The sequence below is a fragment of the Oryctolagus cuniculus genome, chromosome 3, assembly GCF_051225735.1.
Source record: "Oryctolagus cuniculus isolate XC-2025 breed Fujian yellow rabbit chromosome 3, ASM5122573v1, whole genome shotgun sequence".
NCBI lineage: Eukaryota > Metazoa > Chordata > Mammalia > Lagomorpha > Leporidae > Oryctolagus > Oryctolagus cuniculus.
The window spans coordinates 125,481,654-125,506,494 of record NC_142869.1 but is presented as its reverse complement, the minus strand read 5'-3'; the positions used below and the strand labels follow the sequence as shown (position 1 = coordinate 125,506,494).

The 24,841-nt window shown below is 40.3% G+C and overlaps 1 protein-coding gene across 2 annotated transcripts in view; it reads left to right on the top strand.

Annotated features, from left to right (window-relative positions):
- CNTNAP5 (contactin associated protein family member 5) overlaps positions 1–24,841 on the top strand; it is a 991,178-nt gene that overhangs the window by 194,256 nt on the left and 772,081 nt on the right. For both annotated transcript variants that reach the window (XM_051848810.3, XM_089329361.1), the window contains exon 2: positions 21,569–21,673. In XM_051848810.3, the coding sequence (XP_051704770.3) occupies positions 21,569–21,673 (105 nt within the window). The remainder of the gene's footprint in view (positions 1–21,568; positions 21,674–24,841) is intronic.

Here is a 24,841-nt window from a genome sequence, read left to right as displayed (position 1 = left end):
ATGAAATGAGGGCAAGTTAGAGTAGAGTCCCTGGACCCTGGTTTACCTGGCCCAAGTGTGGCTCATGCACCAGAAGCACCAGGAGCACCTGGAGTTTAACCTTGAATTGGCATCTGCATTGGATCAAGGTAATTCATTTTCCCCATAAATTCTGAGGAGCCCTGTCCTAGGGAGCACTATAGGACACTGGATGCATGCATCAAGTCAGTAGCAGGTAACAAAAGGCAGGAGGATACTGAATGGGATAGGGTACCACAGGAGTATGACCATGTCACGAATTCCATCAGGGCCTTTCCCTCTTGCAGGCACAGATGACAAGCAGCCAAAAACAAAAATAAAGAAAACCATCTAGTTCAGTTATCAGTAGATACACAAAATGACCAAATGATTGGATTCTTAAAAATTTTTCTGTTTTCCTTTAGCTTCAATCCAAGTCCGAGTCTGTGAGGTAAATATGTTTAACACAAAATGGTAAGGCCTTCACACTTTCATAGCATGCTAAGTTTTCTCCCAAATTAAAACTTCATTTAAGGAAACCACAGTCCCTTCCTAATGTATCTAGTTTCGAAGGAACTAGATTTTGACCCAGTTCATCAAAACCTACTAGAAAAATTCTATCTGGAACTCTTAGACCAATGCTATGCATTCAAGTCTTTATTTTCCACATTCTGTCTTTTCTCTTCCAAAGCTTGACTCCTAACCACTTGAGATAGAGCTAAAGCTGACAGACAAAATGAAAATCCTCTGCCTTCTTGCCCAGAGGAAATGCTTGGCAGGAGATTTCCAAGTTACGCTGTCATCAAAGCTAAACTTAACCTTGTTCAGGAAAAAAAAAAAAAAAAAAAAAGCCCTGAATGTCCAGACCAACTCCTTGTCAGGACAGTTCAGCTTGCAAAGCACAATGTTTGGGGGAAAAAAAGGAAGAAAATATAGCAGAGAATATGTTTCATTTTGAGGTTGTTGAGACTTAAAACGGTGACTTCTCATGTTTTGCAGTGACATTAAAGTTAAATGTCTTGGTTCACGGTCACTTACCACTCCCTTCATCCCCATGAGTCTTCGTTCACAGTTTTAAAATACACCGCTTTCTGTATTCAGCAATGAAATGTAACTTTCCTGGGGTTATAATTGCTTTCCAGTGTGTCTTTTCTTATGTGATTTCACTGCTAAAATTTTTCTCCAAAATGGGAGATATTTAGTGAACACAATGCAATATATTTTCCTGCTATTTTTAATTTTTTCATACATAATTTGAAGGGTTGGATGAGGAAAAAAATGACAACTTAACACATCTGACAGTGACAGATTCTCAAACTCTAAATACATCTTAAACTTTATTGGTGCTTTTAAATTACAGTACCCAATACCTGGACATGTCCATATAATGTTGACACCATTTTATGTCTTCATAGCTACTGCCAATGTTTGCTTAAGAATTCAGATGTAATTCAGGCTGAACAAGAAGAACATTTTACAAGGAAAAGTAGAACGTGCTGGAGCATTTTGCCTGGAATAAGCTTTTATTTTTAGCTTGTCCCCAAAAAATCGTTATCTAGAGGCCTGAAATGTCTCAAAAAATCATTATATTTGAGTGCCTGGTAGGTCATTTCACAGAGGTCTACAGGATCCTACTTGATATCTGCTGTGTGTGCTCTCTGGACCGCAGAGCAGTAGATGGAATAGATTGTCTGTTGGAACCTACTCTATTCCTTTGTCTCTCCATGGGCAAACTTCCTCCAGCAGATGGAATTTCAACAAATGGCACACCATGATTTGGCCCACTAAATTACACCCAGTGATTTTATTGAGTTTTATTATAAAAAGTAGAATTTCCAAAACTGAAATCTAATCATCTGAGGATCATTGAATAGCTTATTTTTATCTCCACATAATACATAGTCTTCTCTCTAGTGTCTTAGCTTGAATATATTTTTAGGGAATACTAACATGTGAAAGAATGACATAAACAGAAGGGCTGGACTTAGATTTTAACCTTGAGCTCTGCCCAGTCCCTGCTCTTTTGGTGATAAAAGATCGTTTCATAAGAGAATAAATACATCAAAAGAACCATCCACTGTGGGCTTCAGAGAACCAGATGGTGAATGTAGAACACTCATGCCAATTTATTTGCTACCCACCCCTGTTCAACAAATAACCTCTGTTTCTAAAATGCAGGAATTTAGATCAAGAGAAGACTAGTAATAAATTGAGGGGAGGGGAGGGAAGCAGAGGTGGGTAATTATTGAATACTGGAAAAACTCTTTCACTTCACAACTTTAGGATCCAAAATTTTTAATGAAGCAAAAACACATTGTTATAGTTGCCACTAACCAAGCCTTTTCTATGTGCCAAGCTGTGTTCTCTAAGCTGGTTGGTTGTCCCATTCCTCACTTGTTGTGACCCATTCTCGCTCTCACCACCGCCCCCCCACCTCCATGTCATACTGGCACTGTCAACTTTACTTTGTAGGATGGGATGCTGCACCACAGGAAAGGGAATGGACTGGCCTAGATTTACCAAGCCCATCAGTAGAACATCTCAATGCACAAGCAGGGTGGTAGAACCCATTGTTATAAAGTTTTCATTCAACTTTACAGGTTCACACCTACCATAGCTGCTTGCATGCTCATAGAACTTCAAGGTCCTCCCCTCCCTATTTCCTGGGGCATTCTCAGGTATCTCAGGGCTTTGATTTCTTCAACTGATAAATGAGAGGGTACAGGTGGCTAGTACAAGTACTTTGGAGAGATGAAGTCCTTGCCTTCCTAGATAATGTCTGACCTTGATATCTGTGCCTCCTCATCTTTCATACGGATACCATCATGGCTGTCCTATGTGTCCTACCTTCCTGAGTTATCTTTGTAAAGATGAAATAAAGAGTGCACTGGATATCATACATATATAAAGAATGGTAGCAATGGTCTTATCAATATTCTCTTCCAGAGTTTTCATTGCAGGTTTTAATCAGTCACTTCACTGTTTCCCAGATAATTCCCATTTTAGAAAACTGCCCAGTTCCCTCCCAGATTTTTAGTTCCTATTTCAGGCTGTATTCCACTTATCTAAAAGTTCTATTTGACAGATAATTATTGAGCAAGTACTCTATGTTCATTGGCGTGAAATAGGAAAATGAATTAGACAGAGTCCCCATTCAAAAGAGCTCTAACTCTCATATGACATTATCTTCCAAAAAGTGGCCATCACTGTGTTGGTCTTCCTGTTAGTGGTGGAGTCCAGATAGACAAGCTCCAAAGGAGGATGGGGTTCTCTTGCCTGGAGAGATTGAAGCATGCTTCTGAGAGTATGTGCACCTGTGCAGTGAGTGTGAGTGATGGATGTGTAAAGTAAAGGTGACAGAGGGGAACTGATGGGAGTCAAATTTGGAGAAGCACAGTGGTATAGTACAGCATGCCCACAGCACTGACAACATATTGGCAAGTTTGAGCATTGCAATCCCAATCAAGATACCAAAGACATTCTTCTCAGATCTAGAAAAAATGATGCTGAAATTTATATGGAGGCACAAGAGACCTCGAATAGCTAAAGCAATCTTGTACAACAAAAACAAAGCCGGAGGCATCACAATTCCAGATTTCAGGACATACTACAGGGCAGTTGTAATCAAAACAGCATGGTGCTGGTACAGAAACAGATGGATAGACCAATGGAACAGAATTGAAACACCAGAAATCAACCCAAACATCTACAGCCAACTTATATTTGACCAAGGATCTAAAACCAATTCCTGGAGCAAGGACAGTCTATTCAATAAATGGTGCTGGGAAAACTGGATTTCCACGTGCAGAAGCATGAAGCAAGACCCCTACCTTACATCTTACACAAAAATCCACTCAACGTGGATTAAAGACCTAAATCTACGACCTGACACCATCAAGTTATTAGAGAACATTGGAGAAACCCTTCAAGATATTGGCACAGGCAAAGAATTTCTGGAAAAGACCCGGGAGGCACAGGCAGTCAAAGCCAAAATCAACTATTGGGATTGCATCAAATTGAGAAGTTTCTGTATTGCAAAAGAAACAGTCAGGAGAGTGAAGAGACAACCGACAGAATGGGAAAAAATATTTGCAAACTATGCAACAGATAAAGGGTTAATAACCAGAATCTACAAAGAGATCAAGAAACTCCACAACAACAAAACCAACAACCCACTTAAGAGATGGGCCAAGGACCTCAATAGACATTTTTCAAAAGAGGAAATCCAAATGGCCAACAGGCACATGAAAAAATGTTCAAGGTTGCTAGCAATCAGGGAAATGCAAATCAAAACCACAATGAGGTTTCACCTCACCCCGGTTAGAATGGCTCACATTCAGAAATCTACCAACAACAGATGCTGGCGAGGATGTGGGGAAAAAGGGACACTAACCCACTGTTGGTGGGAATGCAAACTGGTCAAGCCACTATGGAAGTCAGTCTGGAGATTCCTCAGAAACCTGAATATAACCCTACCATTCGACCCAGCCATCCCACTCCTTGGAATTTACCCAAAGGAGTTTAAATTAACAAACAAAAAAGCGGTCTGCACCCTAATGTTTATCGCAGCACAATTCACAATAGCCAAGACCTGGAACCAACCTAAATGCCCATCAACGGTAGACTGGATAAAGAAATTATGGGATATGTATTCTTTAGAATACTATACCGCAGTAACAAACAACGAAATCCAGTCATTTGCAACAAAATGGAGGAATCTGGAACACATCATGCTGAGTGAAGTAAGCCAGTCCCAAAGGGACAAACACCATATGTTCTCCCTGATCGGTGACAACTGACTGAACACCAAAAAGGAAACCTCCTGAAGTGAAATGGACACTATGAGAAACGGTGACTTGATCAGCATAGCCCTGACTGTTAATGAACAACTTAATACATTATCCCTTTTAGTATTTTGTTTGTCTGTTCTACTTACTATGACTGGTTTAATTCTGTAATTATCACACAGTTATTCTTAAGAGTTGAAAATTAACTGAAATGTGATCTCTGTTAAACATAAGAGTGGGAATAAGAGAGGGAAGAGATGTATAATTTGGGACATGCTCAAGCTGACTTGCCCCAAATGGTAGAGTTAGAAACATACCAGGGGATTCCAATTCAATCCCATCAAGGTGGCATGTACCAATGCCATCTCACTATTCCAAGTGATCAACTTCAGTTCACAATTGATCATAATGAAAGGACTAAGAGTCAAAGGGAGCACATAAACAAGTCTAGTACCTGCTAACACTAACCGATGGAATAAATAAAGGGGAGAGTGATCCAACATGGGAAGTGAGATACTCAGCAGACTCATAGAATGGCAGATGTCCTAAATAGCACTCTGGCCTCAGAATCAGCCCTAAAGGCATTCGGATCTGGCTGAAAAGCCCATGAGAGTATTTTAGGCATGGAAAGCCAAGACACTCTGGCAAAAAGATCTCTGTGAGTGAGATCCCAGTGGAAAGAACAGGTCTTCAAAGAAGGAGGTACCTTTCTCTGAAGGGAGGAGAGAACCTCCACTTTGACTATGACCTTGTCTAAACAAGATAAGAGTCGGAGAACTCAAGGGGCTTCCATAGCCTTGGAAACTCATGACTGGTGCATAGGGAGATTACTGATGCCATAAACAGGAGTGTCAATTTGTAAAGTCAACAACAGGAGTCATGGTGCACTTATTCCTCATGTAGGATCTCTGTCCTTAATGTGCTGTACATTGAGGCTTAATGCTATAACGAGTACTCAAACAGTATATTTCACTTAGTGTTTCTATGGGGTTGCAAACTGTTGAAATCTTTACTTAATGCATACTAAACTGATCTTCTGTAAAAAAAAAAAAAAAAAGAAAGAAATTATCAATTCCCAACTTGACTCTCACTGGGATTAAACATGACAATAGGTCTGAGCTGATTTCATCATCATTTAAAAAATCATCTATTATTTTTCACTTTATGTTTCTGTGTGGGAGCAAACTGTTGAAATCCTTACTTAATGTATACTAAGCTGATCTTCTGTATATTAAGATAATCGAAAATGAATCTTGATGTGAATGGAAGGGGAGAGGGAGTGGGAAAGGGGAGGGTTGTGGGTGGGAGGGACGGTATGGGGGGGAAGCCATTGTAATCCATAAATCGTACTTTGGAAATTCATATTCATTAAATAAAAGTTAAAAAAAAAAGAAACAAAGCAAAATAAAAAAGCATAGCTATATATAAATATAAAAAAAAAGTTTGAGCATTGAATGAGAAATAAGGGGGGTCAGGACATAAAATGTGACCAAGAATTATCATAAACGGACATACAGAAGCAAGGAGTCAGAGTTTTATTCCAAAGGCACAAGGAGCTACAGATCTGGCGTCAGTGATTTTTTTTCCTCTGAATACAAAACTTATTGCATTATCTGTCTTTGGACAAAGAGATTGATCACCTTATAACACTTTGTGGCTTTTTATTATATTACATTTAGTCCCATGACATTACTTACTATATTTCTATAAACAAGGAGCTATAATGATGATTCAGAAATCATTCAAATGTATGGTCATTTATCACCTCTGTTTTGATTTAAATTTGTTAATTTTAGCAATTGATCTGTGAGCTCCCCAGTTTTAAAGGATGACAAAATAGTCAATGAAACAAGCAATCTTAAAATAATTCTCCACTCTTATCTTTCTTTCAATTCACCAGGTCATGATGATTCTGGTACAGTATGGCAAAATGCCCTTTTATTTTCTGAATTCCAATTGTCATATTTTTAGTTCAAGCCTTTATTATTTCTGTATGTTTCCATTGGGTCTTCTTATCACCAGTATTTTATACCTCACCACCCCATCACCATTCTCATCCCAGATACACATGCAAACAGATACATACACATGAGGACATCTCAAAAGTTCATGAAAAATAGAAGTAAAAGATAAATTTTTTGTGGTGTAAGCTATTTTTATTTATTTACTTACTAATATAAAGAGGGTATATTTAATGCATTCCATAGGAACAGTTCCAAGAAGACAACATTTCCCTCACTCCTCCTTCCCACTAAATCCACCTCCCCCATCTGCTCTCATCATCAGTTTTTGGAAACACATATTGTAATCCACTCTATATTCACAGATTAAATTCACCACTAACCATAATATTCAACAAGTGATAAGTAAGAAAACCACAATTCCATAGAGAGTATAAACAAGCGCTAAAAATGACAATCATATTGCAAGTGACCATTTCATTCCTATACATTTTTGGTAGCCTGTATGAACTGTCACATATCAGAGAAAATATATATTTGTCTTTAAATCCATGGGTAGTTTTTTTATTATATGCATTTCTCACAAGCGTTTTCAAGATACCATAATGCATATTCTTTTCTTCACAGGACAATCAGAGGAAACTTTGCAAAATGTAAATTGGTGTGACTGTCCTGACCTAACCAGTGCTCCCTTGAATTTTAAGTTTATTATCTAAAAGCACAAATAAGCTATGCTCTATTTTAATGTCTAAGATTTAAGGAAAAATCATGTAAGAACAGAAATCTTAACATTTTCTGTTTTTTTAAAAGATTTATTTATTAATTTGAAAGGCAGAGTTACAGAGAGGCAAAAGCGGAGAGAGAGAGAGAGAAAGAGATCTTCCATCCTCTGGTTCACTCCTCAAATAGCTGCAATAGCCGCGGCTTCACTGATCCAAAGCCAGGAGACAGAAGCTTCCTCCAGGTTTCCCACGTGGTTGCAGGGTCTCAAAGACTATGGCCATCCTCCACTACTTTCTCAGGCCATAGCAGAGAGCTGGATCGGAAGTGGAGCAACCAGGTCTCGATCCAGTGCCCATACGGGATGCTGGCACTGCAGACGATTTTACCTGCCATGCCACAGCACTGGCAACTTAACATTTTCTACAGCCTGCTGTCCCCTTATTCCTCATCTCTTGTGATTTTATATAAGAGCCACACTTACACTTCCTTATATGATTTAATAGACTATGTGCCAGGTAGCACAGTGCCTGGAACACTGTGCTGAAGAAGTATTTGTTGAGTATATAAAAAAAAGTATGATAACACTTAGGGAGTATACTGTGTTTGGTCTTAGAGCAAAAATGATGCATGCACAGAATAACTCTTGGTAGAGAGTGATAGCTATGATTCTGTAAAGAGGATAAAGTGTTAAAATCTGTATGGGCAAATTCTAAAAGATAGTAGAGGGTAGAAGGAGTTTCATTTTTCAAAGACAACGGCTACAAATGATGAATTTAAATTTACAGAACAGAAAATAAAGTCCATGGGCATGTGTCACGTTATGTGACAAACACTTAGATAATTTACATCATTTCTCTTTTCATTCCTACAAGAAGGCTATCTATAATTATTATCCCCACTACACATAGGTAAAACTGAGATTAAATAACTTTTCCCAAAGGATATGTAATTAGTGAGTTACAGAGTCAGCATTTAAATTCAGGCTAGGCTGGATTCCAATGTCATATTACAGTTTGCATCATACACATACATGCATACGTGTGTACACACACATACATACACACGTGAAGCTCGATTATAATCCTGAAGGACCAACCCTTCCATTGCTGAACTCTCATTATTTTCTCATCTACGAAGGCCAGTAATGGTCAATATTTGTTCAAATAATCAGCATGGATTTCTCCCATCCTCCGAGGTGGTTGTTGCTGACTACCCTGCTTTTACTATCAGCGAGCAAGGCAGTCCTCAAGTGGAACTTAGCTTTTTAATCGGGCATTTTTCTAAATTCCAATGAGCAGATTGATGAAGCAGATATTTTAGTGTTTCTTTTAGGAACCCTATGCCTAGACTCAGGCCAGATGAGGAGGGTTTTGTGAATGTGTAGGGATTGATTGAGCTGTACTTAAAGATCATGGTTTCCAGAGTAACCAGGATTTTCAGTATAATTTAGAATCACTCAGTGTACGAGTGTGATTAGCTACTGGGAGTTTTGCCCCCATTGTATTCAAAAGAGAATGGAAATCTCCTGAGAAAGACATAGCTCTAGAAGTGAAATTGTCAACTCTGATGAGGCCTGAATTGACAGGAACAAGACCCTTACAATACATCAGCTGTCTCCTTTCCTTCATTTTCATACTTGATGCATAGTCATTTGGACAATGAGCTTTTTAAAGTAAAAGAATGTCATCTCTACTTACAATTTTAAAACTTTTCTCTTCCACATTTTTCTTTATTCTGATCTTATTCTATACCATCCCACTCTTTAATTTATTTAGCTCTGCTTAGAATTCCAATTAATTTTGAACCTGATTAGTACTATACATTGTAATGATTTTGTGTGTGTGTGTGTGTGTGTTGTACAGATAGGGAGGCATGATGGGCACAAGGGTGTGAAGGAGGTAAGATTTTATTTTTTCAAAGATTTGCCATTTTCTATTCAGTCTTTCTTGTTTATTTAATTGTAGGGGGGAGTGACAAAGAGAGAGCAACTGTGAGAGTGAGAGTGAGAGCAAGAGTGAGGGTGAGAGAGAATCTTCCATCTGTGAGGGGGGGGGGGGGAGAGAGGGAGAGATCTTTCAATTACTGCTCTCCAATTGTTCATAAAATCCAGGAGTGGTCCAGGCCAAAGCTAGAAGCCTGGTCTCCATCCTGGTCTCCATCCTGGTCTCTCTTATTAGTGGCACGTTCGGTGGGGAGTGGAACAGCCAGGACTTGAACCAGCCTCTGATATGAGGTGCCAGTATTGCAGGCGGCAACATTACTCACTGCAGGGCAACAACAGCCACATCTTTTGAGTCTTTTTAAAACACCCCAAAGTAATATACCTAACACTTCTAGCTTCTCCTACTGCAGAAATTTCTGATCCCATTCATCTATGACTCATATTTTCCATCTCCTGTAATACAGGTTTTCATGTTCTCTATCTAATCTGAGAGCACCATTCGTAGTCCTAAAGGGTTGATGGTCCACCATGTTTGGGCTTAAACCCCTGTAGAGTGATGCTCCTAGAAATACAGTCCTCTCAGCCTTCTAACAAAAACCGATCCCCACAGCATGTCCCTGGCCCTAACCTTTGTCTGCTATGCCTAGTTTTTGGGAGGGAGGGGCATTTATTTTATTTATTTGAAAGGCAGAGTTACAGAGAGGTAGGGAGAGAGAGAGATCTTCCACCTGCTGATTCACTCCCGAGAGGTCACAATGGCTGGATCTGGGCCAGGCTGAAGCCAGGAACTAGGAGCCTCATCTGGGACTCCCATGTGGATGGCAGGGGCTTTTCTTCTGCTGCTTTTCCCAGGCCATTATCAGGGGGCTGGATCAGACATGAAGCAGCCGGGTCTTGAACCAGCACCCTTATAGGAAACTGGCATCATAGGTGGAGGGTTAACCCTATTGTGCCACAATGGTGGCCCTTAGGCCTCATTTTTTTCTCTTTAATCATCCTGCAGCACCTGAAATGACACCCTGAGTTGTACTTAGCTGGGCCTAATATATACAAGCATGTCCATCTTTGCTACTTCATTTTCACCAAGCCATCTCTGCAAGCCAAGATTAAGGAGGTATACTTAGTAGGTCTTTTTGAAGAAAACATGTTGGCCAGCGCCATGGCTCACTTGGCTAATCCTCCACCTGCGGTGCTGGCACCCCAGGTTCTAGTTCCAGTTGGGGTGCCGGATTCTGTCCCCATTGCTCCTCTTCCAGTCCAGCTCTCTGCTGTGGCCCGGGAGTGCAGTGGAGGATGGCCCAGGTCCTTGGGCCCTACACTCGCCTGGGAGACCAGGAGGTCGCTCCTGGCTCCTGGCTTCGGATTGGTGCAGCGAAGAGGCCATTTAGGGGGTGAACCAACGGAAGGAAGACCTTTCTCTCTGTCTGTCTCTCTCACTAACTCTGCCTGTAAAAAAAAAAAAGAAAGGAAACATGTTGAAAGGATTTGAAAAAATTGGTTTAATGGGAAAATACAGCCTTGTTGTAAATCAACTGAAAAAAAATTGTTACAAAAATCATCACTCAGTATTTGAAAAACCTGAAATAGAATCAAATTGTGAGAAAGAGACAAAAAATGAACATAAATCTGAGAGATGTTTAAGCGAAAATAAATAAATAAAGTAATAGTACTCGTGTCTTTTATCTTTTCACTCACCAGAGATTTACTGAAGTGATTCAACAGACACTAATGCTAGGGTAAACACCATGAAGCAAATGAAATGAGCAAAACCCCTGCTTAGCACGACTTTTTATTTTCTCCACACCGTTAGCATGTTACATGTTGCACAGAGGAGAGGCTGGGAAGCATTTGTGGGGTTAGATTAAGTCATTGGTAACTTAGGTTGGAGGATGAAGCAAAGCAGTCTGCTGCGATGAAAGTGTTTCCATCCAGGGAATCAAAACAAAACAGAAAGAGTAGCTATTTTGTCTACCTGTTAAGATACCAGTTAAGGAGACACCTGCATTCAATACAGGACAGTTGGCTGTGATGTCAGAAAGTAAATCCTGGGATGCAGCAGTGATGGCTCAAGTAATCAGGTCCCTGCCTCCCATGTGGGAGACTGTGGCCTAACTCTGGTTGTGGTAGGCCTTTGGGGAGTAAACTCAAAACATCAGGAGCAGTATGGGGACAATGTTGGTTGAGAAGGCTCCCTCCTGAGAGGAAAGCAATTCATAGAAAGGTGTTTCGGAACTATGGACTTTGGGGTTAATATTGAGCCAAAAAGAAATTATCAATTCCCAACTTGACTCTCACTGGGATTAAACATGACAATAGGTCTGATCTGATTTCATCATCATTTAAAAAAATCATCTATTATTTTTCACTTTATGTTTCTGTGTGGGAGCAAACTGTTGAAATCCTTACTTAAGGTATACTAAGCTGATCTTCTGTATATTAAGATAATCGAAAATGAATCGATGTGAATGGAAGGGGAGAGGGAGTGGGAAAGGGGAGGGTTGTGGGTGGGAGGGACGGTATGGGGGGGGAAGCCATTGTAACCCATGAGTCGTACTTTGGAAATTTATATTCATTAAATAAAAGATAAAAAAAAAATCCAAAACATCAAACTACAAAAAAAAAAAAAAAAATTCAAGAAGGAAGGTGCAAGGCAGTCAGTCCAGTAGGAGGCGCCCTAGCCATCCTTTCACCTCACAGGTTGCAATATAGAGACATACTGACGGTGGTTCAAAGGCCAGTTTAGACACTGACTGCCCTCTGAATGGGCAAGGTGATAGTCAAGTCCTCATTGCCACAAAAAAGAGGAGGACCCCCCCATTGCCTTTGCTGCAGATGGAGCTGCTCTCCAGATGGACAGCTGCTCCAGGTGGTGCCCAAAGAATCACACACCTGTGGTTGCTTTGTTGTGATGCTTACTGGTTTAGTGATGACATAATCCAAGCTAGTCACTTACAAGACTTACAAGGAAAGCTAGTAACACCAAATCTTTCCTGAAATCTTAAACAGAATGCATTGAAAGCCTTGGAAGAATCCCTGGACAGGACTAGTTCCTCTTGGATGTTCCCGCAGCCTGCCAGAGTCTCATCTACACATTCCCAATCACTATCATGGTGCCTTGAGTGATCTGTGTCCATCTGCACAAACTATGAGCAACTTTTTATTATTGCTTAAACTCTAAAACCTAACAGAAATTCTGACTTAGTATGTTCTCAATTAAGTGTGTTGATGGAACAAATGGACAATAACCCATCCATTTTACAGTTGAAACATACAAAGAGAACACATTCATGGTGTAGCCACACATACCAGGTCAATGGTTTGCTGCAAATCATGGTACATAAGCATAAGGAACTTTAAGATATAAATATATGTAATATACAAACACAAATACATATAATATGGATTATCTTCCAGTACAAAGTAGATGTTTGGCCTCTGAGTTTAGAGGCTACATGTGTGATTTTATTGTGTTTTCCCACAGCTAAGAATACAACCATGAGTATCTAGTATGTGGTCAAAAAGCAAGTGCTAGTAGGAAGATGTGGTGCAGCATGTCAAGCCACCACTTGCAAAGCTGCATCCCATATCAGTGCCTGTTCAAGCTCCGGCTCCCCCACTTATGATTCAACTCACTGCTACTGCACCTGGGAAAGCTGTGAGGATGGCCCAAATGCTTGAGCCCCTGTCACACATGTAGGGAGACCCAAATGGAGTTCAAGGCTCTGGGCTTTGGCCTGGCCCAGCCCCAATCATTGAGGCCATTTGGGGAGTGAACCAGCAGATGGAAGATTTCATTTCTCTCTCTACCCCTCTCTCTCTCTGTCACTCTGCCCTTCAAATAAATAAATGCTTTTTTAAAAAGCAAGTGCTACGGCCGGCGCAGCAGCTTACTAGGCTAATCCTTCACCTGCAGCGTCTGCACCCTGGGTTCTAGTCCCGGTCGGGGTGCCAGATTCTGTCCTCCTCTTCCAGTCCAGTTCTCTGCTGTGGCCCAGGAGTGCAGTGGAGGATGGCCCAGGTCCTTGGGCCCTGCACTTGCATGGGAGACCAGGAGGAAGCACCTGGCTCCTGGCTTCGGATCGGCGCAGAGCACCAGCCGCAATGTGCTGGCTGTAGCGGCCAACTTCAGGGGTGAACCAACGGAGGGAAGACCTTTCTCTCTGTCTGTCTCTCTCTCACTGTCTAACTCTGCCTGTCAAAAATAAATAAATAAATAAATAAAAGGCAAGTGCTACTTCAATTTGAAATGAATGTTAGAAAAGGTTTGATCTTTTCATCCCTTACTTTAGACAACCATTGTTTATAGGTCTGCTCATTATACAGCAATTTATCTTTTAGGGCTTCCAAATGGAGAAGGAAGACAGGGTCAGATTTAATAGTTATAACATAGTATTTATTTTTGCTGTTTGCTAGGTGAAATTATAGGTAACATGGGGAAAAACAAATGAAGCTAAAAGCATGAGTTGTCACTTCCACACACCATTTTAGGCACTTCACAAAATGCATATTTTATGTCTTTGCACAAAGTAGGCTATTAAGCGTGCGATGCTAAGAGGAATTTTATCTCATCTATAAATACAAGTGAATCTTTTAAGCTCCAAATTCCCATATACAGACAATTTACTGTGGTAATCAAGGCGTTGCACACAATTTAACTTCAGTACCATGTGTAACTCTATTGGTACTTTAATAATAATGAATTTAAATTTATGTTGGCAACAAAAAAAATGTTACTTAAAGTAGAATCACCTAAAGAGTCAATGATAATTTGCAAGAAGCTATGTAAATATCATATTTACTCAGAACCCTCTTTTGTGCCTTTACCTTTTCATTAATGTGAAAGAGGACCTTTCAAATTTAACTGTACACATATTTTGAGGAACAAATTATCCTCACTACTTCAGATTGAAAATACCAGGCAAAATGCATGAGTATTCACTCAAATATTAGTAAGGGAATGAATACATTGCTTTTATTTTTCTCTTCATACCTTTTTTAATTATTTATTTATTTGTTTGTTTATTTATTTATTTGACAGGCAGAGTGGACGGTGAGAGAGAGAGACAGAGAGAAAGGTATTCCCTTGCCATTGGTTCACCCTCCAATGGCTGCCGCGGCCAGCACCTGATCCTATGGCAGGAGCCAGGTACTTATCCTGGTCTCCCACGGGGTGCAGGGCCCAAGCACTTGGGCCATCCTCCACTGCACTCCCGGGCCACAGCAGAGAGCTGGTCTGGAAGAGGGGCAACCGGGACAGAATCCAGCACCCCGGCTGGGACTAGAACCCGGTGTGCCGGCGCTGCAAGGCGGAGGATTAGCCTACTGAGCCGCGACACCGGCCTCTCTTCATACCTTTTTAAAAAAGTTTATTTATTTATTTGAAAGGCAGAGTGACAGAGAGAAGGAGGGGGAGAGAGAGAGAGATTTTCCTTCAGCTATTTCACTCTTCTAAATGTTTGCAAGAACTGGGCTGGGCTAGGCAAAGTTGGGAGCCAGGAACTCCATCCTGGCCTCCAACACGGATGGCAAGGACCCAATTACTTGGGCCATCATCTGCCGTCTTCCTTGGCCCATTAGCAGGAAGAAGAATGGGAAGTGGAAGAAATGAAACATTAACTAGGCACTCTGACATGGGATGCCGGTGTTCTAAGCTGCTGCTTACCCAGCTTGGCCACAGCACTTGCCCTGCTCTTCCTACTTTGTTTTCCATTAGTTCTTACTTTTTGATTGTTTGACTTTTTCTGAAGGGAGGAAGTTGGTAGAAAATATTTGAAGGAAGAGAGAAGGAAGGCAAGAACATTAGAGAAGAAATACACATTATTTTGAAAGTTATCTACTATTCTTCATAATGCTTTTCTGTTGACAAGGAAATGAAACTGCCATTCCTTTTGCGGAAAGAAAGATACTCATCAAAAATATTGTTATGAAGAATAATATAACTGGCAGTTGCCAGCATTATGCAGAAATAGAATGTTCCACCGTGGAAGTCAGCAGAGGACAGTGAAGAAACCTGAGATTTGGTCCAGGCTAGTCCACTAGCTGATAGAATAGTTCTAGGCAGTCTTGTCAGCCTCCTGCCTCAGCGCCCTCATTTGTGAAGTGAAACGCTCAAGTCCCAAAATTTCAGAGGTTCCTCCTGGTTCAGAAACTCTTGTCGACAGTGGTTTATGGCTAAGTCATATGCAAACAGGACGGAGATTGTATGACAGCTAGTGACTGTCACACAGTTGAATTTGGTCATACCCCCAAGTGTGGATTTTTATCTATATGAGTATGAGATAGCATAGGCAGTGGCCTTTTTGCTATAACTTATAACAGTAATAATGGCAGTAAAGTGAAGTGTTGATGATATGTGGAGAACCATAAATCACATATGCATAAGGGTTTGCATTTTCTAAATGGTCTTTTAATTTCTTCTGAGTTTTACAACTCTTTTAGAGAAAAGACCCAGGAAAAGGCTTCTTAACTTATAATTTGAAAATATCCTATTATACCAATGCAGCTGTGAAGCTTGATTCCTGTGTGGAAATTGATTCTTAGGGACACGGTTCTGATCTAAATCCGTTAGAAGTGACTATGAGAGAGCCCTGATTCTTTTCTACCTACACCTGAAGCACCTCTGGCAGACCCCTGGTTTCTTTACCATTCCTTCTTTTTTCTTGAAACACAGACAAATGTCTACACACACACACACACACACATTTTCAGGAACTAAATGAAGTACGTAGGACATGTGCACATACAGTCAGAAGAAGAAGAGGCTAGAGGAGCCTGCAATGCAACAAGAGCTTGCTGAATGCCTGCATGAGCAGGTGGAGCAGATGGTGTTTCCCTTCCTTCGTCCCGAGCCGTGTGTTCCGGGTGACAAGGATCAGTCCCTGGAATGCTGTTCAGCCACAGATGGAGGACATCCCTGAGCTCTCCTCTTCACTCAACACATCTCTTTATCTTCTGTGTCCCCCTCCACACTCCCCATTTGTGTCCCTTCTGCCACTCATGAGGATGGGTGCAAACGTTCAGTGCAAAAGATCTCTCTGTGACACTAATTCTTGAGAAGGTTTTATGGCCAGGAACCAAGTTCCTCAGAAATAGTGGCTCTCCATGGCAGCAGTTGTAAGTAGCAATTCATATACTGCTTCCTGTATTCATTCTAGACTTTATATTTTAAAAGGGAGCTTTTTAACACCTATTCTTATTCTATCTTTCAAAGCATTCTATGGCTAAATGTGGCAGAGGTGGCTTTTTATTTTGCAGACAATGGAAATAGAGGATAGTACACTTCAGTGAATCACCTGGAGTCACTGTGTGAAGAGAAGGAAAAAATCTAAGATGGGAATCTCCTAGCTTGAGCTCTGGATAATTTCCACTTTTTCAGGCTTCCCCAACTCATCAAACAAAGCAAAATAAAGCTAATTTTGTTCTCATGTATGCTGGTTCATTTTTCATCTTCTTTAAGAAACAGGAACATGTCTAAAATAAGATGCATTTTTGGATGTATGTTGGCTAATTGGACAAAATCTTGATTTTCAATGACTAGGGACATTTGAGAAGATGCCTGGTTTACTCTCAATTTAGATAGGTTATTCACTCCACAGAGAGATGACAAAGTGGACCGCCTATATGCTGGGGGCTGGGAACTTGTTCTTCCTCTCTGAATAGAAATCTTCCCATTCTTAACATTTTCAGGGGCAGAAGCAATGGTCAGATAGGTTCTCCAAAGTCCGTGTTACATGGACAGAGTCTATAAGAAGAGAAGCACTGAAAAAGCTCCTTTGGACTTTCTCATTAGCATAGATCATCTTCAACAGATTTGCTAAGTTCCAAAGTGGAACCTCACAGGCTCACATGCAAGGCAGGCACATTCCAGAGTTCAGAGTATGGCAGTGTTGCCAGGAGGCCAGAGGCCATATACTCTCAGTAAGGTCAGTACCCTGTGGAAGAAGGCAACACATGAGCTCATGGAGCTGGAAGGGGGAAAAAAAACCCTCAGATTTCCAGTTGGTTGATTTGTTTACATGTTCCCATTTCCTTTTTTTTAAATTTTTTATTTAGTAAATATAAATTTCCAAAGTACAGTTTATGGATTACAATGGCTTCCCCCCCCCATAATTTCCCTCCCACCCACATCCCTCCCATCTCCCGTTCCCTCTCCCATTCCATTCACATCAAGATTCATTTTCAATTACCTTTATATAAAGAAGATCGATTCAGTATATATTAAGTAAAGATTTCATCAGTTTGCACCCACACAGAACATAAAGTGTAAAGTACTGTTTGAGTACTAGTTATAGCATTAATTCACATTGGACAACACATTAAGGACAGAGATCCTACATGAGGAATAAGTACATGGTAACTCCTGTTGTTGAATTAACAATTTGACACTCTTGTTTATGGCATCAGTAATCTCCCTAGGCTCTAGTCATGAGTTGCCAAGACTCTGGAAGCCTTTTGAGTTTGCCGACTTCGATCTTATTTAGACAAGGTCATAGTCAAAGTGGAAGTTTTCTCCTCCCTTCAGAGAAAGGTACCTCCTTCTTTGATGGCTCATTTTTTCTACTGGGATCTCACTCGCAGAGATCTTTCATTTAGGTTTGTTTTTTTTTGTTTTTTGTTTTTTGTTTGTTTGTTTGTTTTTTTGCCAGAGTGTCTTGGCTTTCCATGCCTAAAATACTCTCATGGGCTCTTCAGCCAGATCCACATGCCTTAAGGGCTGATTCTGAGGCCAGAGTGCTGTTTAGGACATCTGCCATTCTATGTGTCTGCTGTGTATCCCGCAAGATATATTTTCAGGGATCATTTCTATAGTTCATTACATGTTCCCATTTCTTCCATGGTTTGGAAGCTTCTTAAGATCTGAGACCCTGTTAAGCTCAACTCTATCCTCAGTGCCACTCCAGGGACAAGCACAAAGTGGAGCCTTATAACTATTTGTTCTCATCAATTGAGATGAAATGATGAGGACACTTCCATTTTGATTACTCTATGATGATCTTAGCAGTTTACATTTTTATCTAAGGACTGTATTAGTAAAAGGTAAAAGTTAAATTCCATATTCAAATGATTGAGTTGACCTAAAATATCTACAAGGAAACAACAGAACAAACATGTTAGGGAAAATAACTTGTTGGTTACACAACAGACACCTTATAAAGAAAAAGCTAAGGGATTAAGTAAGACTGGGGCACAATACACAAAATGTCATCAGTATCACATAAAATACCTATCAGGACCTGATCAAAATGGTATGGTTGTATACATGTTAAATGTTAAAGAAATGCATAAGCACTACAGTTACTATGGTAGTGTACCTTGGAAAGACCCGTAGTTGAGTACAGATGGGTTGTGTGTGATTATAAAGTGGTGGACAGCATTCTGTGCCAGGAGAGGCTGCTTGTAACTATGCCTATGCTTGATTGAGACTTGGGCATCATGTGGTATTTGATGACTCTGTGTGTATGTGTTGGTAGCAGTTCTGTGTATTCCTGAGAGGCTCATCATTTTGGATTCATCGGATGCCTCTTGATGACAAAAGAAACATTAACAAATGCCAGACCTACATTATGTGAAAATCATTTCCTAACATAGCAATGGAGTGATACATATGCACTTTCAAATGAGAGCTGTGAAATGAGCTGTGCTCCTCTTTCACCTGTTTCTGATGCCAGGACTGAAGCAGCCCCGAGTTCTGTTGTACCATTTGCAGAGTGACCCTAACTGCAGAGGTGCCATTGCTGTGATTTCAGTGTTAGTCCTCTTTTACTAAGGATCTGGCTCTGTTAGGTGTTTGTCAAATAACTCAAAATATTTTTCAAACATTTGTGTTTGGGAAACATACAAGCTCTGCATTGCCAGTTGATTTTTTTTATAAAAACACACTTAACACATGACAATTTAATCCTTGTGTTACTGATTCATTTTCCTGCAATTAGATGCAATACAGCTCTCTAAGAATTTGCAGAACAAAGATCCTATGTAAACATTACTTTAAAAATGTTAAATCAATTTTTCCTGAAAGACTATACTATGATGAAGTTTATTTTCAAAATGAATGGCACATTTCAAATTTGTTTTGAACAAAGTATGTCTAGATTTCATGAAGTCATTTTTCAGTGTCCTGCAGGATCAATTGTATACAAAATGGAAAAGTAGGAAAAGAATGTTAGTACTATTATGTTGACTGACTGATTGATTGATTCCTTCTTCCTTTGTTATGTGCCTTCATTCATTAGCTCACATTTCCATCCTTTTAGGAATTCTTTAAAGGCATTTTATATTCCCAATCCTTTGTTAGAGACCTACAAAAGGGTGCCAGCTAGTGGAACATACAAAAAGTGAATTGTTACAGAACCATTAGATGACCAAGGGTCTTAGCCCAATTTGTACTGCTGTAATAGACTACTTAGAGTTCAGCATTGTGGCGCAGTGGGTTAAACTGCCACCTACAATGCTAGTACCCTACATTGGAGCAGCAGTTTGAGTCTTGGCTACTCCACTTCCAATCTAGCTCCCTGCCAATGTGTGGGGGAAGGCAGTGGAAGATGGCCAAGTAATTTGGCCCTTGTCAACCACATAGGAGACCTAGATGGTGTTTCAGGCTCCTGGCTCTGTCTTGGGCCAACCCTAGCTTTTGCTGCCAATTAGGGAGTGAATCTGTGGGTGGATAATCTTTCTCTGTCTGCCCCATTCTCATTTTGCCTTTTAAATGAATAAAGAAACAAATGCATTTTTTAAGATTTTTAAAATTTATTTATTTGACAGGTAGAGTTACAGATAGTGAGAAAGAGAGACAGAAAGAAAGGTCTTCCATCCTATGGTTCACTCCTCAAATGGCCACTACAGCCGGAGCTGTGTTGATCCGAAGCCAGGAGCCAGATGTCTCTTCCCAGTCTCCCATGAGGCTACAGGGGCCCAAGCACTTGGGCTATCCTCCACTACTTTCCCGGGCCACAGCAGAGAGCTGGACTGGAAGAGGAGCAACCAGGACTAGCACCTGGCGCCCATATGGGATGCTGGCACTGCAGGCAGAAGATTAACCTAGTATGCCATGGTGCTGGCCCCCAAACAAATACACTTTTTAAAAAAGACTATCTGAAAGTAGAAAATTTTTAGTAAGCAGAACTTCATTGACTTACAGTTCTGTAGACTGCAAAATCCAATATCAAGGTGCCAGTGTCTGAGAAGTGACTTCTTGTTACATCATCTCTTGGTTAAATAGAGAGAGGAAGAAAGAAAGGGAGCTCATTCCTTAAAATCCTTTTATTCAAGCATTAAAACCACTTGAAAGGTTGAATTCTCATGGCCTAAGAACCTCTTGAAGGCTCCATCACCTAATATCATTACAATGGTAATTAAATCACAACATGAGTTTTTGTAGGGGACAAACATTTAATTCCCAAGACCAAAATGTACACACCTATGTGAAACTGGATGATTTTGGCATCCATGTGAAGACCAGTATCTTTGCCCATGTCCCCATTCTTCAAAATTTGGTATCTTATCACAGAAGCCTTAGAAAATATGCTTAACTACATTTAAGGAAGGCTAAGAGAATAGTTATTAACATGAATATTAGATTCAATATTGCACAAGCTCTGGGAATATTCTGTATTGCTTCATCATAAAGAAACCAGCTATTAGAATGACTAACATATTTTTAAATGTTCTCTTCATATAACTACAAGTATGACATTGTAAATTATATTATTTTTCTAGATACAATTATTACAGGAGTACTTGGGGAGTGAAGATAGAAGAGTAATTAAGCAGTGCCCCTCCTTCATTAATGGTCTCTCTTTTCATAGAAAAGTTCAATAGCAGTAATTTAGTAATTCGCTCGTATTGTTGGTTAAAATAATGAATGGGCAGCACTTTTTATGAATCAGCAAAACTGGCAAGAATCCTGAGTACACTGTTTTCTAGTGTTGTGACCGAGGACAACCTACTTGACATCTCTGAGCTTCATCTTCTCTGTCTGTGAAAGGAAGTTACGCATGTCCTTCAGAGTGGTTGTGAGGAGCAGGTGCGGGGATACTTGTTCCATGGGTTCAGAGCAGGCGGTGGATAAATGAGGGTAGTAGAAGTCATGACGTCTTTCTTCATGGGATATTTCTTGCTAACAGAACCGGGTCTCTTTTTTCTCTCTCCTATCATTTTAGACAACTGTGATGACCCTTTAGCATCTCTGCTCTCACCGATGGCTTTTTCCAGTTCTTCAGACCTCACTGGCACCCACAGTCCAGCGCAGCTCAACTGGAGAGTTGGTAAGTAAAGGGACTCAAACACAAAAGCCAGCATATTTCTATGTGGAACAAAGAGAGCACTTCTAGTGACAAAGTTCAGGACCCTTGAGTGGAAGGGTTAACACTTAATGTAATTACACTCCCACTGTATGGCAGATAAGCAAGTTATGCTGACCTTTGTCCCTGCAAAACACAGGATTCATTTTTAAAAAGTTATGTGTCTGCTGACTTACTTATTTATTTGAGAAGCAGAAAGATAGACACACACACACACATACACAGGGAGAGAGAGAGAGAGAATGTTCCAATCAACTGGTCACTCCCATCAACTGGTTGACTACCCAGATGCCTGCAATGACCAGGATTGAGATGGCTCAAAGCCAGGGCCAGGAACAGAATCCAAGTGTTGCACATGGATGAGAGGAAACCGTTTGCTTGAGTCACCACCTCCCAAGGCAAGCATTAGCAGGAGCTGGAGCTATACAGCATACCCAAGAACTCTGATGTGGGACATGGGTACCTTAACTGATGCCTTAACCACTAAGCCAAATGCCTTCCCCCAAAATTCCATTTTTTAATCATCCTAAAAGGCCTTTGTGAAAATTACTTTTTAAAAAGTATTTCTACATTTCATGTAACACAAATTGCTACTAAGGCACATTATTATGAAAAATATATGTAACAAGAATATTTACTAAACTTTTCCTCACTAACTTTAATTTCAATATAAAATTAACATTTCTGATTTAAAAATATATAAAATACTTTTGTTTAGAGGTTAGAAAATCCAAATGAACTGTAATCCTACCAGCTACAGGCAACTGTGGTTAAGTGTCTGATGCTTGTTTCCAAAATATATGATTAGTACAGGTAAATACTCTTAACTACTCCCCGATGTGAGGTACTTTGAATAAATATGAAGTTGGAAATGTAGACAGTTATCTTTTAATCAGATTTGGATGTTGACTTTATAAATCATAGATAGATAAGTACAAAGAGAGATTTGAATAATTTTGATTTTTAAAGACATTCCGTATCTGTGGATATCTGAATATCTAATTAATATTATAGACTCTTTTCTAGGTTGAGAAAAAATGCTATGCAGTTTCAGACAATCCACTCATCAATTTGTCTCTACTAATTACTCTTAACTATATTTCCTATTGATATATTAGGCCAAACACATTAGTAAATTTCCTACAAAGTTTTTACTGGTGGTTGTGTTGTTGATATTATGTTTTCAAGTGCCAAATTAATTAATTTGTTGATGCAAACTTATAATTTTGATTCTCCATTAATAATAAGACTTATTTGTGGTTCTTCTTTGCAAGTTTATTTTGTTTTGTACATTTCACAGATTTTCTATTATAATGAGATCAGTAATTTAAACGTTAACCAGCGTTATGGTTTTGTAAAAAAAAAAGTTGCTTAAGAATGTTATTTCAAAAGAAAAAGAACAGCCAATCAAAGACCCAACAGGAAAGTAAAAACAATTTTCTATTTATATTGCCCTTTGCTAAATAGTTTTTTTAAGTTTATTTATTTATTTGAAAAGCAGAGAGAGAGAGAGAGAGAGAGAGAGAGAGAGATCTTCCATCTGTTAGATCACTCTCAAAATGCCAGAACAGCCAGGCATGGGTCACAAGGAAGCCAGGATCCAGGAACTCCATCCAGATTTCCCACATGAATGGCAGGGACCCAAGTACTTAAGTCATTATCTGCTGCCTCCCACACTGTTCATTAGCACGAAACTGGATCAGAAGCAGGGGCAGGACTCAATCCCAGGCACTCTGATGAAAGATGAGTATGGCCCAAGCAGCAGCCTAACCTACTGTGCCACAACACCTGCACTCACTTTGCTAAATATTTTATGCCCAAAATGTTATTGAGTATTTTACCTATAATGTAGTATTTAGACCTTATAAAAGTATAATAAAGTAAGCATTATCACCTCCTACCTTCAGGTAGGATTCCCGAGGCTCAGAAAAATTGCATAATTTACCCAGGATCACATAACCAGGAAAGGAAAATGCTTGGATTCAAGCTTAAGTCATCTGAATCTAAAGTTCATTCTTATAGCCACTGCAAATCGATTCACTAGTACAGGTTGAAGAGGGGTATAGTAAGAAGAAAATCCACTCAGAAACTAATCAACCAGAGTTCTAATGCTGACTCTAACACTTAGAAACTCTATGATCATCCACAAGTCACTTGCCTGCTCTCAACTTCAGTTTTTCATCTCTAAGTAGCCCAGTAATGCCTGCCTTGCAGCACTTGTTCAGCTAAGACCAGACCTGCACATACAAGAGACCGTTTTCACTGCAGGCTAGAGAACTGGACTGTAACTGGCAGGCTCACTTTTTGTTTCAGCGAGAAGTGCAAGCTGGCAAATTTTAATACCACATCCAACTGGGCCTCCTCAGAGGTAGTTCTGTCTTGATCTTACTCAAACTGTGTGGTGGCAAAGGCCATTAGGATTTAGTCACTCCTCAACACTTTCTGGGCAACACCTCCCATCCCCCTTCATAGACAGGTATTGACTGTTACAAGTATCTCTGCTCAAATTTGTGATTATTGTCCTGCTCATTGGAGGCTGGGCGCCTGAGCCCAAGCCTAGTTTGGGAGTATATGGAGAGGAGGTTGGCTTCCCTTCTGCCTCCCAGCAAGAGTGTCTTGGAGAGGCCAAGCAGAAGACACAGTCAGAGATTTGGGGTGCATTGTCTCATCCTATAGCATAATGTCCAAGGTACTGGCAGCCTGCCCTTCTGCCCTCCTAGGCCCAACAACTGCAATCAGAACAGACTAAACACAGGTTCAAGGATGCATTAGGACACTGGTTCTTCCCCCAGGGCTGAATGCTTCAATTAGGGAGGATTGTCTGAGCCCATCTCCCAGGCATTCTGAGTTAATCATCCGGGTGGGACTCAAGCAAAGATATCGATAACCTGTGATTTTAAACTGCAAGAAAGAGGGCAGGTATTGTGATATAGTGGATAAAGCTGCTGCCTGCAGTGCCGCATCCCGTATTGGAGCCAGTTCAATTCCCGGATGCTCCACTTTCAATCCCGCTCTCTACTAATGTGCATGGGAAAGCAGCAAAGGATAACCCAGATGCTTGGGCTCTTGCACCCTGTAGGGGACCCAGATGAAGCTCCTGGCTTTGGCTTGGCCCAGCTCTAGGTGCTGTGG